Genomic DNA, 17,576 nt, shown 5'->3' with positions numbered 1-17,576 from the left:
AATGCTGGAGAGGGTGTGGAGAAAAGGGGACACTCTTGCACTGCTGGTGGGAATGTGAATTGGTTCAGCCACTGTGGAGAACAGTATGGAGGTTCCTTAAAAAACTACAAATAGAATTACCATATGACCCAGCAATCCCACTACTTGGCATATACCCTGAGAAAACCAAAATTCAAAGAGAGTCATGTACCAAAATGTTCATTGCAGCTCTATTTACAATAGCCAGGACATGGAAACAACCTAAGCGCCCATCATCGGATGAATGGATAAAGAAGATGTGGCACATATATACAATGGAATATTACTCAGCCTTAAAAAGAAATGAAATTGAGCTATTTGTAATGAGATGGATAGACCTAGAATCTGTCATACAGAGTGAAGTAAGTCAGAAAGAAAAAGACAAATACCGTATGCTAACACATATATATGGAATTTAAGGGAAAAAAATGTCATGAAGAACCTAGGGGTAAGATAGGAATAAAGACGCAGACCTACTGGAGAACGGACTTAAGGATATGGGGAGGGGGAAGGGTGAGTTTTGACAGGGCGAGAGAGAGTCATGGACATATACACACTAACAAACGTAGTAAGGTAGATAGCTGGGGGGAAGCAGCCGCAAGGCACAGGGATATTAGCTCGGTGCTTTGTGACAGCCTGGAAGGGTGGGATGGGGAGAGTGGGAGGGAGGGAGACGCAAGAGGGAAGACATATGGGAACATATGTATATGTATAGCTGATTCACTTTGTTGTAAAGCAGAAACTAACACACCATTGTAAAGCAATTATACCCCAATAAAGATGTTTAAAAAAAAAAAAAAAAAAAAAGTATATGTTACTTACAGTGACTTGAGGATGCATTAACCTGAATACATTGTCACCTTAGGAAGTGGAGCATTCTGGAAAAAAAATGAAGTTTTAGCCATGGAGAAAGGAGGTGGGGGCTAAGTGAATGGCACTCGTTAGATAAATTCCTAGAAGAAGATATGGCCAATTCCCCACTGAACTGTCTTGGCACTCTTGTCAAAAATTGATCACCCATAAATGTATGGGTTTATTTCTGAACTCCCAATTCTGTTCCTTTGATCTATAGATCTATATGTTTATCCTTACACAGTCTTCATTACTGTAGTTTTGTAGTAAGTCATGAAATCTGAAAGTGTGAGTCTGACAACTTTGTTCTTTTTCAAGATCTTCTGGCTATTCTGGGTCCATTACGTTTCCATGTGAATTTTATGATCATCTTGTTAATTTCTACAACTAAGCATCTGGGATTTTGAGAGAGGGTGTGTTGAATCTGTAGGTTATTTTGAGGGGAGAGTATTGCATTTTAACAATATTAGTCTTCCAATCCATGAGCATGGGGTGTCTTTCCATTTATTAAGATCTTCTTTAATTTCTTTCAATAATGTTTTATAGCTTTCTTTGTACAAGTCTTGCACGTCTTTTTGTTAAATTTATTCCTAAGTATTTTATCCTTTCTGATGCTATTGTAAATTTCTTAATTTCAGTTTTGGATTGTTCATTGTTAGCATCTAGAAACACAATTTTTGTGTATTAATCTTGAATCCTGCGACCTTGCTGAGCTCTTTCATTAGCTCTAATCTTTTGTGGATGCCTTATGGTTTTCTGTACACAACATCATGCTATCCATAAAGTGTGTTTTAGAATATTTTGGATGATATGTGCTTTACTTTATATTAGACACTCTGTAACACTTGGTTCAGTGAGTCAATTTTAGCATTAGCAGAGTAAACAGTGTTGGGTTGGGTTTTTTTTTTTTTTTTGTATTTTTCCATGCAGGATAAAGCACCCAGCAAAGAAAAATCCAAGATACCAGTCAGATTTTTACCACAGTTGTCTACGGTAATTTACCAAATATCTCATATTTTATTGCTTTTGTAATAATGTTGTTAACTAGTTTTCAAACTTGCAAATAAGATACTGAATTTTTTTTTGTTTTTATTTTTTTTGGCTGCATTGGGTCTTTGTTGCTGTGCACAGGCTTTCTCTAGTTGCGGCGAGTGGGGGCTACTCTTCGTTGTGGTGTGAGTGCTTCTCACTGCAGTGGCTTCTCGTTGCGGAGCACGGGCTCTCTAGGCACACGGGCTTCAGTAGTTGTGGCTTGCAGGCTCTAGAGCGCAGGCTCAGTATTTATGGCACATGGGCTTATTTGCTCCGTGGCATGTGGGATCTTCCCGGACCAGGGCTCGAACACGTGTCCCCTGCATTGGCAGGCGGATTCTTAACTGCTGAGCCACCAGGGAAGCCCAAGATACTGAATTTTTTATTATAAATTTCTGTGCTCCATTTCTTTTCCGATGGAGAACATCTATGAGGTATATATCTTAGGAAAAATAACTGTCTTAATAAAGGAGCTGTAAGCTATAATTACCTAGTATGTGCAGGATATTTGAGTATTATGAATAAAAGAATTCTGAGGATGACCTAGCAGAAGTAGTGTTGGAGTTAGGAAGCAAGGACTTAGATTATAGATTTTTCACTAATGGCTCTGTGACTATTACAGAATCACTTACCTCTTGGAGCCCCAGTTTCTGAGTTTGAAATGAGAACAGTTGATTTGATCTCTGAAGAGATGTCTCTTCTAGCACTTTTAGCTACAGGAGATTTCTTAGATCTTGGCATCCTTTTTCATGATTTTGATGTTAAATTAGCATTGTCCTGTGGAAGAGGTAGTTAATAGACATTTTCAGTTGATCAAGTGCTGGACAAATTAGATTTTACTGCAGTAAAGTTTACTGTCAAATAATTACGTTGAGTTTAATATTGTTGAGTTATACTCTTGTGATTCCTGGAAGTTGATTTTAAATGGAGGTTCAATGCAAACATTATTTGTTTTGAAACATTTTAAAAGCTCAGAATGAACTATGAAATGGAATCTGAATGGCTTCATACAGAGTAGATTTCTAGTAATTTGAAATTAAGGATTCTTTCAGATTAAAAAAACACTCCAATGAAAATGTTCAGGTGAATGCTCTTAAACATTTCAAAGTACACGTTTTCATTGTGAACCTATTTTATCGATAATGCCAAGATTATCACACCGTGTTCTATGAAATGAGATCATAGCATCTTTTTTAGTTCTGCAAATATCTGTCTTAGGTGTTCTGTGTTAAGAGCCAAAGATATGAAATGGAATAGACATTTAATTTTCTCTTTAAAAATTAAAAAATATTTAAATTTAATAAAATTGCCACTAGTTAAAAAAATTAGTGTATAGGTTTAGCAATAAATATTATTAGTATATAGGTTTAGAAATAACAACTAAATTTAAATTTACTTACTGAATAGATATTCAGTGGCTGAGATGAATAATCCTTCCTAGCCCATGAGGCAAATAATTGTTTAAAATGCTTATTTGGCTGATTTAAACCTTATACTGTGCTCATATTTGACTTTGTCTTGCAATCTTTCTTTCGTATCATTTGAGTTTTATGTCTTTTAAGATAAATAATATTTGAAGGAAATTTTTAACATATTCCATTAATTAAAACAAAAATTCATTTGAACGTTAAGGTTTGCACTTGGATAATATTTTCCGGCAGTAATTAAGATTTGGGGGGGGAAGGGTAATAATTGCATTTATTTACATTTTTGGTAAAACACTGGTGTGTTCTTCAGTAACAGGCATTGTAAATGTTTGGAAAAACAAATGGCAGAATTGGAGCCTTCAGGCCATTTTTAGCGACACACAGTTTTGTTTTGTTTTTTTTCAGGGGGAGGGTTGCGGAAAACACTGAAGTTACCTACAGTTTTTTTGTTTGTTTGTTTTTGTTTTTGTTTTTTAGTCAGTTCTGCCCTCATAGCTTCCATGGAAATAGACTCTTTCACTAAATGAAGAAAGGTGCTATGAGTGCGGATTGGGTAGTGCGGGCTGCTCTGACTACCCCAGGTCATAAAGGAGCAGACCGCTTGCTTCGTAGTCTCTGGCAGAGCACCCACTTTTTTCCAAAGTCAGCTTCTAGTATTACGTGGTGCACACATCCAGCATTTTTAAACATACTTTGTGATGACCCATGGTTTGGAGTTCTCACAACTGGCAGAAATTGAGATTGGCATTTAAAAAGTGGTGGATTTGGGTCCCAGAAATTAGATGAAAAAAATAACCCCCAGGCATCTAAGCCCACGTGAGTATGTGAACATATAAGCCCTTTCTACCTGGAAGGCCTAGAATGATTTTCATTACAGACCTTCGTGTTCCCAGAGGTGATCCTTGTTAAAACCAAGGATGACCCAGCACTGGTGGCTGCCAGCCTCTCAGAGCTGGTGACCTGACTCTCACCCTGCATACCTCACTCATAGCCCTCCCACGAATCTGAAATCCTTTATGGAGAAAGATGAGAATGGAAGAATGAAAGGGGAGATGGAAGGATGGAAGACCACTGATTTTTAAGTGTTTTAGATGTTTTCCTGTGAAAGAAGAACCTGAAAATAGGACACGTGTAGAGTTGGAGAGGTGATCCCAGGAAGCGGGAGTAAAGGATCTGGGAGAGTAAAACTAGGAAGGAGGAGAAGCCAGTACGGGGCAGCTGAATGATCCTGCCCGACCTTCTGAATGCTTCCTGGAATCATCTGCCTGATGATCAGGGTGGTAGCATTTATCCATCAGCTCTCATCCTATCTCCTGAGGATGTTAACTTCCACCTATTTCTGGCTGCTCACGTGTGAGTGCAGAATGGGCTACCCCGAGGGTCCCATGCTGTGGCATCAAAGAAGCCACACAGGACAAAACAAAAGACAGTTTCTTGAGTGGAAACCCTGTCATTCCTACCCGAATTGAAGCCAGCACAGAACTGTTCACTGCAGCCACATCTGGAATCAAGAGGTGAGGCCAAGAGGATGTGAAAGGAAGTGAAACGAGTTTTCTGATAGAAAAGTCAATGGAATTCTTAGTCCAGCCTCACAGAAGTTCCAAAGCAGAGGGAAGGAGTGCATATGTCTGTCATCATCTGAAGGGAGAAAACAGACTAAAATGGAATTGCTAATCAGCATTAAAAATATGTAGATGTTACTTTAAAATCCACCCCTCTGGTTTTATTGAAGATCAGCATTACTTAGCTAGATGGTGTTCTGACTTATGTGTGGCTGCTGTTTGTGATTAGCCAAGGGCCACTATTTATAAACTCTTCATATATATATATATATATATATATATATATATATATATATATATATATATATATATATGAAGGGTATAGAGGAAACATTCAGGCCCTCACCACCCTTCTCCACCCAGGGTGCTGATGAGACTGGGGGTGGTAGCTCAGCATGCAGAATGGGTGCTGTAGAGATCCTAAGAAGTCAGGTGTGTGGGAATCAGTGTCGAAGGCTTGGGTTAAGCAAGGTGTTTTGTACATTTGTAGTAGCTCCATTACAGTAGACCTCATTTGAGTTGCCTCTGTATGACGGTATGAGAATTTTAAGGCACTTGGACCATATGTCCCTTTCCTTCTATCATCTACAGATGCATTCTTTTTTTTTTTTTTTTGCGGTACGCGGGCCTCTCACTGTTGTGGCTTCTCCCGTTGCGGAGCACAGGCTCCGGACGCTCAGGCTCAGCGGCCATGACTCACGGGCCCAGCCGCTCTGCGGCATGTGGGATCTTCCTGGACCGGGGCACAAACCCGTGTCCCCTGCATCGGCAGGTGGACTCTCAAGCACTGCGTCACCAGGGAAGCCCTACAGCTGCATTCTTATTAGGCCTTTGCCACATCCTTATTCTCCCTAAAGGGAAGCCTTCCACTCTGAGAACACCTACTGCACTTTTAGCTTGAAAACGTTGTGCTCATGTCCCCCTTTGTACCCTGTGGTCCATTGGGGATTAAAGAAAACAGAGCCGTTTGTGGTACAGCACTGTATATGTATGAAACAGTTACCTAATTTGGTGTTTGTACTTTGGGAAGTATTGTCTGAAGTTCATTGCAATTTTCTTTCCCTTTACTCTTCTTCCCTTCCCATTTTATTGAGATATAATTGACATCCAACCCTGTAAATCTAAAGTGTCCAACATAATGATCTGACTTAACACACATCATGATTACTACAGTAGGTTTAGTGAACGTTATTGTCTCATATAGATACAACATTAAAGAAATAGAAAAAATATTTTTGGGCTGAGAACTCCACAACTTTCCTATAATAAACATAGAGCAGTGTGAATTATATTTATTATGTTGTACATTACATCCCTAATACTTATTTACCTTATAACTGGAAGTTTGTACCTTTAGACTACCTACCCCCAGATTCTGATAAGCTCAAATCTGATCTCTTTTTCTATTGTAAAGTACAATTGACCTATTTAATACAGCACTGTTAGTTCCTGGTGCATAATACGGTGATTCGATATTTCTATACATTTCAAACTGATCACAAGTCAGTTACCGTCTGTTACAATATAAAGATGTTACATAATTATTGACTATATTCCCCTCACTGTACATTTTATATCTGTGACTCGTATTTTGCAACTGGAAGTTTGTACCTCTTAATCTCCCTCACCCGTTTCTCTCATCCTTGCACCCCACCTCCCCTCTGGCAACCACCTGTTTGTGTACAATGACTATTTCTGTTTTGTCATGTTTGTTCATTTACTTTTTAGACTCCACAAATAAGTGAAATCATATGGTATTTGTCTTTTCCTGTCTGACTTATTTCACTTAGCTTAATTCCCTGTAGGTCCATTTATGTTGTCACAAATGGCAAGAGTTCGTGCTTTTTACAGCTGAGTAATATTCCATTGTATTTATATATACCACATTTTCTTTATCCATGTATCTATTGATGGGCACGTGGAATGCTTCCATATCTTGGCTATTGTAAATAATGCTGCAGTGAACATAGGGGTGCATATATTTTCAAATTAGTGTTTTCATTTTCTTTGGCTAAATACGCAGGAGTGGAATTGTTAAATTGTATGATAGTTCTATTCTTAATTTTTTGAGGAATCGCCATACTGTTCTCCATAGTGGCTGTACCAATTTACATTCCCACCAGCATTGCACCAGGGCTCCCTTTTCTCCACACCCTCACCAACACTTGCTATTCCCCCACCCCAGTTTTAATGAGATATAATTGACATACAGTACTGTATAAGTTTAAGATGTACAGCATAATGATTTGACATACATACATCATGAAATGATTACCACAATAGGTTTAGTGAATATTCATCATCTCATATAGATACATTAAAGAAACAGGAGAAAATTTTTTTCTTTGTGAGTTTTGTCCTCTTTGACAGTGGCCATTCTGACAGGTGTGAGGTGACCTCATTGTGGTTTTGATGTGCATTTCTCTAATGATTAGTGATGTTCAGCATCTTTTCATGTGCCTGTTGGCCATCTGTATGTCATCTTTGGAAAAATGTTTATTCAGGTCCTCTGCCCATTTTAAAAGTTGGGTTATTTGTTTTCTTAACATTGAGTTTTGTGAGTTCCTTGTATATTTTGAGTATTAACCCCTTATTGGATATGTCCTTTGAAAACATCTTCTCCCATTCAGTAGGCGGTTTTTCATTTGCTGATAGTTTCCTTTGCCTTGCAAAAGCTTCTTAGTTTGATGTAGCCCCATTTATTTATTTTTGGTTTTGTTTCCCTTGCCTGAGGAGATACAGCAAAACAAATATCACCGGCTTCCCTGGTGGTGCAGTGGTTGAGAGTCCACCTGCCGATGCAGCAGACGTGGGTTCGTGCCCCGGTCTGGGAAGATCCCACATGCCGCAGAGCAGCTGGGCCTGTGAGCCATGGCCGCTGAGCCTGCGTGTCCGGAGCCTGTGCTCCACAACGGGAGAGGCCACAACAGTGAGAGGCCCGCGTACCGCAAAAAGAAAAAAAAAAAAAAAAACGCTAAGACTGATGTCAAAGGGCATAGTGCCTGTGTTTTCTTCTGGAAGTTTTATGGTTTCAGATCTTACATTGACGTCCTAAATCCATTTTGAGTTTATTTTTTTAATATGGTGTGAGAAAGTGGTCCTGTTTGATTCTTTTGCATGTAGCTGTCCAGTTTCCCAATACCATTTATTGAAGAGCCTATCTTTCCCTATTGTATATTTTTACCTCCTTTGTCATAGATTAATTGACCATATGAATGTGGTTTCATTTCTGGGTGCTCTATTCTGCTCCATTGATCTGTGTGTCTGTTTTTGATTACTGTGGCTTTATAGTACAGTTTGAAATAAAGGAGTGTGATACGTCTAGCTTTGTTCTCTTTCTCAAGATTGTTATCTTGAGATAACAAGATAAAAAGGCTCTTCAGGGTCTTCTGTATTTCCATACAAATTTTAGCTCTGTTCTAGTTCTGTGAAAAATGCCATTGGTATTTTAATAGGGATTGCGCTGAATCTGTAGATTGCCTTGGGTCATATGATCATTTTAACAGTAGTGAGTCTTCTAATCCCTGATGTTGGTAGTCAGAGATATTGAATAATGTCTTCCAAACTGAGAAGGAACTTTGAGACTGAAAAATGAGGTGAGCAACTTCATAAACAACAATTAGGAAATGTATTGTGGGTAACTTAGGCAGGAAGGATTGGGTGGACACATGATCCACATTCACAGCTGCACTTAGCACCGCTGAAAGGGGCGCAGGGGAATTTAAAGGGGTCAAAGCTAAAAATAGAATCTGACTACTAGGGAGAAGCATGTCCACATGGATGGGAACAGGGTTTTTTTTTCCTTCCCCTGGATGTCTCATGACCATTAACCATCTGCATCAGCAAAAGGCACACTTCTGGTTTTTAGGTATCAGATGAAGGCAAGGGTGAAAGTTGAATGGGAATTCATCCGGCTTGGACACATTCCTTGTGTGTTAGGCTAAGGCTCAGTCATGCATAAGGAGGAGGGGATAGGACAGTGGGCCTAAGATAGAGCTGACAGAATGGAGTCAGTTTGGTTCAGCTACACATGTGAGCATGGTATATCTTTCCATTTCTTTGTATTGTCTTCAGTTTCTCTCATCAGTGTCTTATAGTTTTCCAAGTACAAGTCTTTTACCTTATATTTATTCTTGTATATTTTATTCTTTGTTGCACTGTAAAGGGATTGTTTCCTTAAATTTCTCTTTCTGATAGTTTTTTTTTTTTTTTGAGGTATGCAGGCATCTCACTGTTGTGGACTCTCCCGTTGCGGAGCACAGGCTCCAGACACGCAGGCTCAGCGGCCATGGCTCACGGGCCCAGCCGCTCCGCGGCATGTGGGATCTTCCCAGACCGGGGCACGAACCCGTGTCCCCTGCATCGGCAGGCGGACTCTCAACCACTGCGCTACCAGGGAAGCCCTGATAGTTTGTTTTTAGTGTATAGAAACACAGCAGATTCTTGTACATCAATTTTGTATGCTGCAACTTTACCAAATTCATTGATGAGTTTTAGTAATTTGTTGGTAGCATCTTTAGGATTTTCTATATATAGTATCATCTCACCTGCAAACAGGGCAGTTTCACTTCTTCCTTTCCAATTTGGATTTCTTTTATTTCTTGTCTGATTGTTGTGGCTAGGACTTCCAATACTATGTGGAATAAAAGTGGAGTGGCTGGACAACCTTGTCTTTTTCTTAATCTTAGAGGAAGTGCTTTCAGCTTTTCACTGTTGAGTATGTTGTTAGCTGTGGGCTTATCATACATGGCCTTTATTATGTTGAGATATATTCCCTCTACACCCACTTTGTTGAGAGTTTTTGTCATAAATGGATGTTGAGTTTTGTCCAAGACTTTCTGCATCTATTGAGATGATCATATGGTTTTTATTCTTCAATTTGTTAATGTGGTATATCATGTAGGTTGATTTTTGCAAATATTCAACCATCCTTGCATCCCTGGGATAAATCCCACTTGATCATGGTGTGTGATCCTTTTAGTGTATTGTTGAATTTGGTTTGCTAATATTTTGATGAGGATTTTTACATCTATGTTCATCAGTGATATAGGCCTGTATTTTTTCGTTCTGTGGTATCTTTGTCTGGTTTTGGTATCCGGGGGATGGTGGCCTCATAGAATGAGTCTGGGAATGTCCCTTCCTCTGCATTTTTTGGGAATAGTTTGAGAAGGATAGGTGCTAACTCTTCTTTAAATGTTTGGTAGAATTAACCTGTGAAGCAGTCTGGTCCAGGACTTTTGTTTGTTGAGAGTAAGTCTGTTTTTTTACTGATTCAGTTTCATTACTGGTAATTGGTCTGTTTCTATTTTCTATTTCTTCCTGATTCAGTCTTGGGAGATTGCACTTTCTAGGAATTTCTCCATTTCCTCTAGATTGTCCATTTTATTGGCATAAAACTGTTCATAGTAATCTCTTATGATCCTTTGTAGTTCTGCAGTGTAAGTTCTTTTTATAGGAAAAAAACTAAAAATACAAACACATGAGGCTAAATAATACACTACTAAATAACCAAGAGATCACTGAAGAAATGAAAGAGGAAGTCAAAAAATACCTAGAAACAAATGACAATGAAAACATGACAACCCAAAACCTATGGGATGCACCAAAAGCAGTTCTAAAGGGAAGTTTATAGCAGTACAATCCTACCTCAGGAAACATCTCAGATAAACAACCTAACCTTACACCTAAAGCAATTAGAGAAAGAAGAACAAAAAAACCCAAAGTTAGCAGAAGGAAAGAAATAAAGATCAGAGCAGAAATAAATGAAAAAGAAATGAAGAAAACGACAGCAAAGATCAGTACAACTAAAAGCTGGTTCTTTGAGAAGATAAACAAAATTGATACACCATTAGCCAGAGTCATCAAGAAAAAAAGGGAGAAGACTCAAATCAACAGAAATAGAAATGAAAAAGAAGTAACAACTGACACTGCAGAAATAAAAAGGATCATGAGAGATTACTACAGGCAACTCTATGCCAATAAAATGGACAACCTGGAAGAAATGGACAAATTCTTAGAAAAGCACAACCTTCTGAGACTGAACCAGGAAGAAATAGAAAATATAAACAGACCAATCACAAGCACTGAAATTGAAACTGTGATTAAAAATCTTCCAACAAACAAAAGCCCAGGACCAGATGGCTTCACAGGCAAATTCTGTCAAACATTTAGAGAAGAGCTAACAGCTATCCTTCCCAAACTCTTCCAAAATATAGCAGAGGGAGGAACACTCCCAAACTCATTCTACGAGGGCACCATCACCGTGATACCAAAACCAGACAAAGGTGTTACAAGAAATGAAAACTACAGGCCAGTATCACTGATGAACATAGATGCAAAAATCCTCAACAGAATACTAGCAAACAGAATCCAGCAGCACATTAAAAGGATCATACACCGTGATCAAGTGGGGTTTATCCCAGGAATGCAAGGATTCTTCAATATACACAAATCAGTCAATGTGATACGCCATGTTAACAAACTGAAGGATAAAAACCATATGATCATCTCAATAGATGCAGAAAAAGCTTTTGACAAAATTCAACACCAGTTTATGGTAAAAACTCTCCAGAAAGTAGGCATAGAGGGAACTTACCTCAACATACTAAAGGCCATATATGACAAACCCACAGCCAACATCATTCTCAAAGGTGAAAGACTGAAACCATTTCCTGTAAGACCAGGAACAAGACAAGGTTGTCCACTCTCACCACTGTTATTCAACATAGTTTTGGAAGTTTTAGCCACAGCAGTCAGAGACGAAAAAGAAATAAAAGGAATCCAAATAGGAAAAGAAGAAGTAAAACTGTCACTGTTTGCAGTTGACCTGATACCATACACAGATAATCCTAAAGATGCTACCAGAAAACTACTAGAGCTAATCAATGAATTTGGTAAAGTAGCAGGATACAAAATTAATGCACAGAAATCTCTTGAATTCCTATACACTAATGACAAAAAATATGAAAGAGAAATTAAGGAAACACTCCCATTTACTACTGCAACAAAAAATAAAATACCTAGGAATAAACCTACCTACGGAGACAAAAGACCTGTATGCAGAAAACTATAAGACACTGATGAAAGAAATTAAAGATGATACAAATTGACGGAGAGAGATATACCATGTTCTTGGATTGGAAGAATCAACATTGTGAAAATGACTACACCACCCAAAGAAATCTACAGTTTCAGTGCAATCCCTATCAAACTACCAATGGCATTTTTCACAGAAGTAGAACAAAAACTTTCACAATTTGTATGGAAACACAAAAGACCCCGAATTGCCAAAGCAATCTTGAGAAAGAAAAACAGAGCTGAAGGAATCAGGCTCCCTCACTTCAGAATATACTACAAAGCTACAGTAATCGAGACAGTATGGTACTGGCACAAAAACAAATATAGATCAATGGAACAGGATAGAAAGTCCAGAGATAAACCCATGCACATATGATCACCTTATCTTTGACAATGGAGGCAAGAATGTACAATGGAGAAAAGACAGCCTCTTCAGTAAGTGCTTCTGGGAAAACTGGACAGCTACATGTAAAAGAATGAAATTAGAACACTCCCTAACACCATACACAACGATAAACTCAAAATGGATTAAAGGCCTAAAGTCAAGGCCAGACACTATCAAACTCTTACAGGAAAACATAGGCAGAACACTCTATGACATGAATCACAGCAAGATCCACCACCTTTTTGACCCACCTCCTAGAGAAATGGAAATAAAAGCAAAAATGAACAAATGGGACCTAATGAAGCCTAAAAGCTTTTGCACAGCAAAGGAAACCACAAACAAGACAAAAAGACAACCCTCACAATGTTAGAAAATATTTGCAAATGAAGCAACTGACAAAGGATTAATCTCCAAAATATACAAGCAGCTCATGTAGCTCAATGTCAAAAATAGAAACAACCCCATCCAAAAATGGGCAGAAGACCTAAATAGACATTTCTCCCAAGAAGGTATACAGAGTGCCAACAAACACACAAAAGGATGTACAACATCACTAATCATTAGGGAAATACAAATCAAAACTACAGTAAGGTATCACCTCACACCAGTCAGAACGGTCATCATCAAAAAAATCTACAAAAAATAAATGCTGGAGAGGGTGTGGAGAAAAGGGAACCCTCTTGCACTGTTGGTGGGAATGTAAATTGATACAGCCACTATGGAGAATGGTATGGAGGTTCCTTAAAAAACTAAAAATAGAACTACCATATGACCCAGCAATCCCACTACTGGGCATATACCCTGAGAAAACCATAATTCAAAAAGAGTCATGTACCACAGTATTCATTGTAGCACTATTTACAATAGCCAAGACATGGAAGCAACCTAAGTGTCCATCGACAGATGAATGGATAAAGAAGACATGGCACATATATACTATTGAATATTACTCAGCCATATAAAGTAACGAAACTGAGTTATTTGTAGTGAGGTGGATGGACCTAGAGTCTGTCATTCAGAGTGAAGTAAGTCAGAAAGAGAAAAACAAATACCATATGCTAACACCTATATATGGAATCTCAAAAAAAAGGTTCTGAAGAACCTAGGGGCAGAAAAGGAATAAAGGTGCAGACGTAGTGAATGGACTTGAGGACATGGGGAGGAGGAAGGGTAAACTGAGCCGAAGTGAGAGAGTGGCATGGACATATATACACTACCAAATATAAAATAGATAGCTAGTGGGAAGCAACCACATAGCACAGGCAGATCAGCTCGGTGCTTTGTGACCACCTAGAGGGGTGGGATAGGGCGGGTGGGAGGGCGACGCAAGAGGGAGGGCATATGGGGATATATGTATATGTATAGCTGATTCACTTTGTTATACAGCAGAAACTAACACAACAATGTAAAGCAATTATACCTCAGTAAAGATGTTAAAAAAAATATTGACTGGAATGTATGCTTTGTGTGGGTAGAGAGTATCTCATATAAAAAGTCATCATGTATACAGTAGGAAAAAAAGTGGTGTACTGCTGACCTCACAGAGTTGTAAAGAGAACTGAATGAGATAATTCATGTAAATTTCTTAAAACAATACACAGCACACAATGTAATCAATATATATTCTAATCAATATAAAGATTGGCAAGATAATTTAAATTTTTTGTATTTTATACTAAGTCTTCAAAATCTAGTACATATTTTACACTGAAACACATCTCACTTCATAGTGGTCAGTAGCTACAGGTGGCTAATGGATGCTGTTTTGGACAATGTAGCTTAAAAAAAATACAGGGTTAGCAGACATAAGAAGTAGCCATTCCCTTTAGGAGTAAGGGAGAGTGCTCGAGGAAGAAACTTGGAAGATACATTTCTTCTCCAAAGCCTGGATTAAGACCCCTTGGAGAGGGAATGGCTGTGGCCCACCTGGATGGCAAAGATGTTTGGGGAGGTGTTGCAGGCTTAGGCTTAGGTAGGTGAGAAAACCACCTTGCTTGCGTGCTGAAGAGTTTGAAAGTCTCCCTCTATGATGTAAGGGAAACTTTCTGGGAAGCTGCCCTTCGGGATGCCCGTGAAACCTGCAGCCCTGCTGGAGGGTGTCTGTCACTGGGTCACACATCACAGGCTGGGAAGGTGCCCACAGGCAAGGATGCTGACTGCTGGCAGCCACACCATGGAAGCAGTGACAGAAAGCCCTGGAAACAGGAAGAGAGTCCTTTCCTCTCACAGTGTTGTTTTGACACCATTTGTAATATTAATGCTGGTTGGCAAAGGAGAAGTGTTACAGAGTCCTGCCCAATCACAAAGGGGGGCAAAAGGGTAGGTTTGGAGCTGAGAGGCAATAAATTGACAATTGGCAAAAAGCACGACTTACAATCTGCTTTATAGATCGAAGTATTTTTCTCAACAGTGCTTCCTCTTACCTAGGTGGAATTCCTACCATGGAATCATCCTCTACTCAAAGGAAGATATCAGCACTTTTCCCTGAAAGTTGCTGCTAAAAAGTATATGTTACTTACAGTAACCTGACGATGCATTAACCTGAATACATTGTCAGCTTAGGAAGTGGAGCATTCTGGTTGTCAAAAGAACAGAAATGGTATTTTAGTGATAGAGAAGGGAGGTGGAGTACAGTAAGCCCTGGACACTAACTAGGTTCAGATTAAATTCCTAGGGGATGATGTAATGGATAAAAGCCTTTGCACATTTTTAAAGCTTTCTGATGGGTATTGTTGGATACCACTTTCCTTTCTTTCCTTGCTATGAAAAAGCAATTCTAAGACAAACATTGAGAATTTAAAAAGTAGTAGAGGGGCTTCCCTGGTGGCGCAGTGGTTAAGAATCCATCTGCCAATGCAGGGGACACGGGTTCAAGCCATGGTCTGGGAAGATCCCACGTGCCGTGGAGCAACTAAACCCATGAGCCACAACTACTGAGCCCACATGCCACAACTACTGAAGTCCACGCTCCTAGAGCCCGTGCTTCGCAACAAGAGAAGCCACCACAGTGAGAAGCCTGCGCACCACAAAGAAGAGTAGCCCCCACTCACCGCAACTAGAGAAAGCCAGTGCACAGCAGCGAAGACCCAATGCAGCCAAAAATAAATAAATAAATTTTTTTAAAGTAGTAGAGTATGTCTTTAAATATTTTGAATACTAAGTGCTTTACTTTAGATCCTCTGTAAAATTTGGTTGAATGAATCAATTTTATCATTAACAGAGTAAACTTTTTTTTTCTTTAAATGCAGGATAAATCATCCAGCAAAGAAAAATCCAAGACACCAGTAAGAATTTTACCACAATTGCCTAAGGTAATTTACCTATAGACTCTCATTGGATTTTTGCCCTTTTAAAAATGTTTACTAGTTTGAAACTTGTAAATAAGTAACTGAATTTATGATTTTGAATTTTGTACTCAATTTGACTATTTTCTGATTGAGAAATTCTGAGGTGCACATAAAAGGAAAAATAACTATCTTAATAAAGTAAGTGTAAGCTGTAATTTCCTAATAGTGTGTACAGTCTGTTTGAATATTCTGGATAAAAGTATTTCCAAGATTGTCTAGCAGAAAGTATATCAGTGTTGGAATTAAGAGATGAGGCTTTGGGTTACATCCTCGTCACTAATGGCCCTGCCATCGGAGGGAGTCACTTACCTCTCCAAGCCTCAGTTTCTGAGTTTGAAAGTAAGAAGCGTTGATGACCTTTGAGATGCATCTTCTGGCACTGAAATGCTATTCCACAGAAGATTCTTCAGATCTTGCCATCCTTTTTATTATTATTATTATGACTAAAAATTGTCATTGTCCTGTGGAGGAGGCAGTTAATAGACATTTTCAGTTGACAAGTGCTGGGTAAGATGTACTTGACTGTGATAAATTTTACCATTTAGTAGTTATATTGAATTTAATGCCATTGAGTTTTGCTCTTGTAACTGCTGGAAGCTGAGCTTAAGTGGAGGTTCAGTGCAAACACTGTTTTTATTAAAATTGTGATAAAATATACATAACATACAATTGATCATTTTAACCATTTAAAATCTATAGTTCATAGACATTAAGTACATCCATATTGTTGTACAGCCATCACCACCATCCATCTTCAGAACTCTTCATCTTTCCAAACGGAAACGCTGTACCCATTAGACACTAATTCCCTGTTTCCGCCTCTTGTCAGTCCATGACAACAAGCATTCTACTTTCTGTCTCTATGTATTTGGCTGCTGTAAGTACCTCATAAGTGGAATCATACAGTATTTGTCTTTTTATGTCTGGCTTATTTCACTTAACATAATGTTCTCAAGTTTCATCCAAAGCATTATTTTTTGAAAGATATTTTAAAAGCTGAGAACAAACTATAAAATTGAATTTGTGTTGCTTTATAGAGAAAGATTCCTGATAATTTAAGGCGGAGGATATTTTTCACTTAGAAAACTTGAGTTAATATTCTTAGATAAAGTAAATGAACATTTCAAAATATACATTTTAATTGAATTGTTTTAATGATGCCAGATTCTATAGAATTGAGCCACAGCACCTTTTCTGTGCTTCTGCAAAATCTCTCTTAAATGTTCTAGCTTAAAAGACAAGATTTGAAATGGAATAGGCATTTTCTGTTTAAAAATTTGACAAATTTTAAAAGAGAAAAATAAAAATTACCCTTGTTTGTTGTGTCTTATTAGTATATAGGTTTAGAGATGTCAACTCAATTAAAATTTCCTGATTCAATATTCAGTGGCTGAGTTGAATAATAATCCTTTCCTGTCATTGGCATATAATAGTCTAAAATGCTTTTATTGGCTGATTTAAACTTGGTTTTATGTTCATATTTGGCCATATCTTACATGTTCTCAGCATTCATTTTCTCAGTTTCATGTGTGTTAAGGGAGATGATATTTTTAAGAGATTTTTAAAAATCCATTGACCAAAGCAAACAAACAATTTTCATTTGAATATTAAGGTTTGTACTTGGATAAAATCTTCCGGCAGTAGTTAAGCCCTAGAGTGATTTTCATTACAGACATTTATGCTTCTGGTGGTGATCCTTGTTGAAATCAAGGGTGACCCAGTGCTGGTGGCTCCCAACCCCTCTGAGCTGGTGACCTGATTCCCACCCTTTGTGAACACCTTACTCATAGCCCACCCATGAATCTGAAATCCTTTATGGAGCAAGATGAGAGCAGAAGAATGGAAAGGCAGGCAGGGAAGGATGGAAAAGCATTGA

At 38.4% G+C, this 17,576-nt stretch overlaps 1 protein-coding gene across 1 annotated transcript in view; it reads left to right on the top strand.

Annotated features, from left to right (window-relative positions):
- DNAH7 (dynein axonemal heavy chain 7) overlaps positions 1 to 17,576 on the top strand; it is a 248,183-nt gene that overhangs the window by 5,209 nt on the left and 225,398 nt on the right. The window contains exons 2-3 of the mRNA XM_065880632.1: positions 1,801 to 1,863; positions 15,602 to 15,664. Coding sequence (XP_065736704.1) covers positions 1,801 to 1,863; positions 15,602 to 15,664 — 126 coding nt within the window. The remainder of the gene's footprint in view (positions 1 to 1,800; positions 1,864 to 15,601; positions 15,665 to 17,576) is intronic.

This window comes from Phocoena phocoena, chromosome 7, assembly GCF_963924675.1.
Source record: "Phocoena phocoena chromosome 7, mPhoPho1.1, whole genome shotgun sequence".
NCBI lineage: Eukaryota > Metazoa > Chordata > Mammalia > Artiodactyla > Phocoenidae > Phocoena > Phocoena phocoena.
This window is presented reverse-complemented; position numbering and strand designations above follow the sequence as displayed.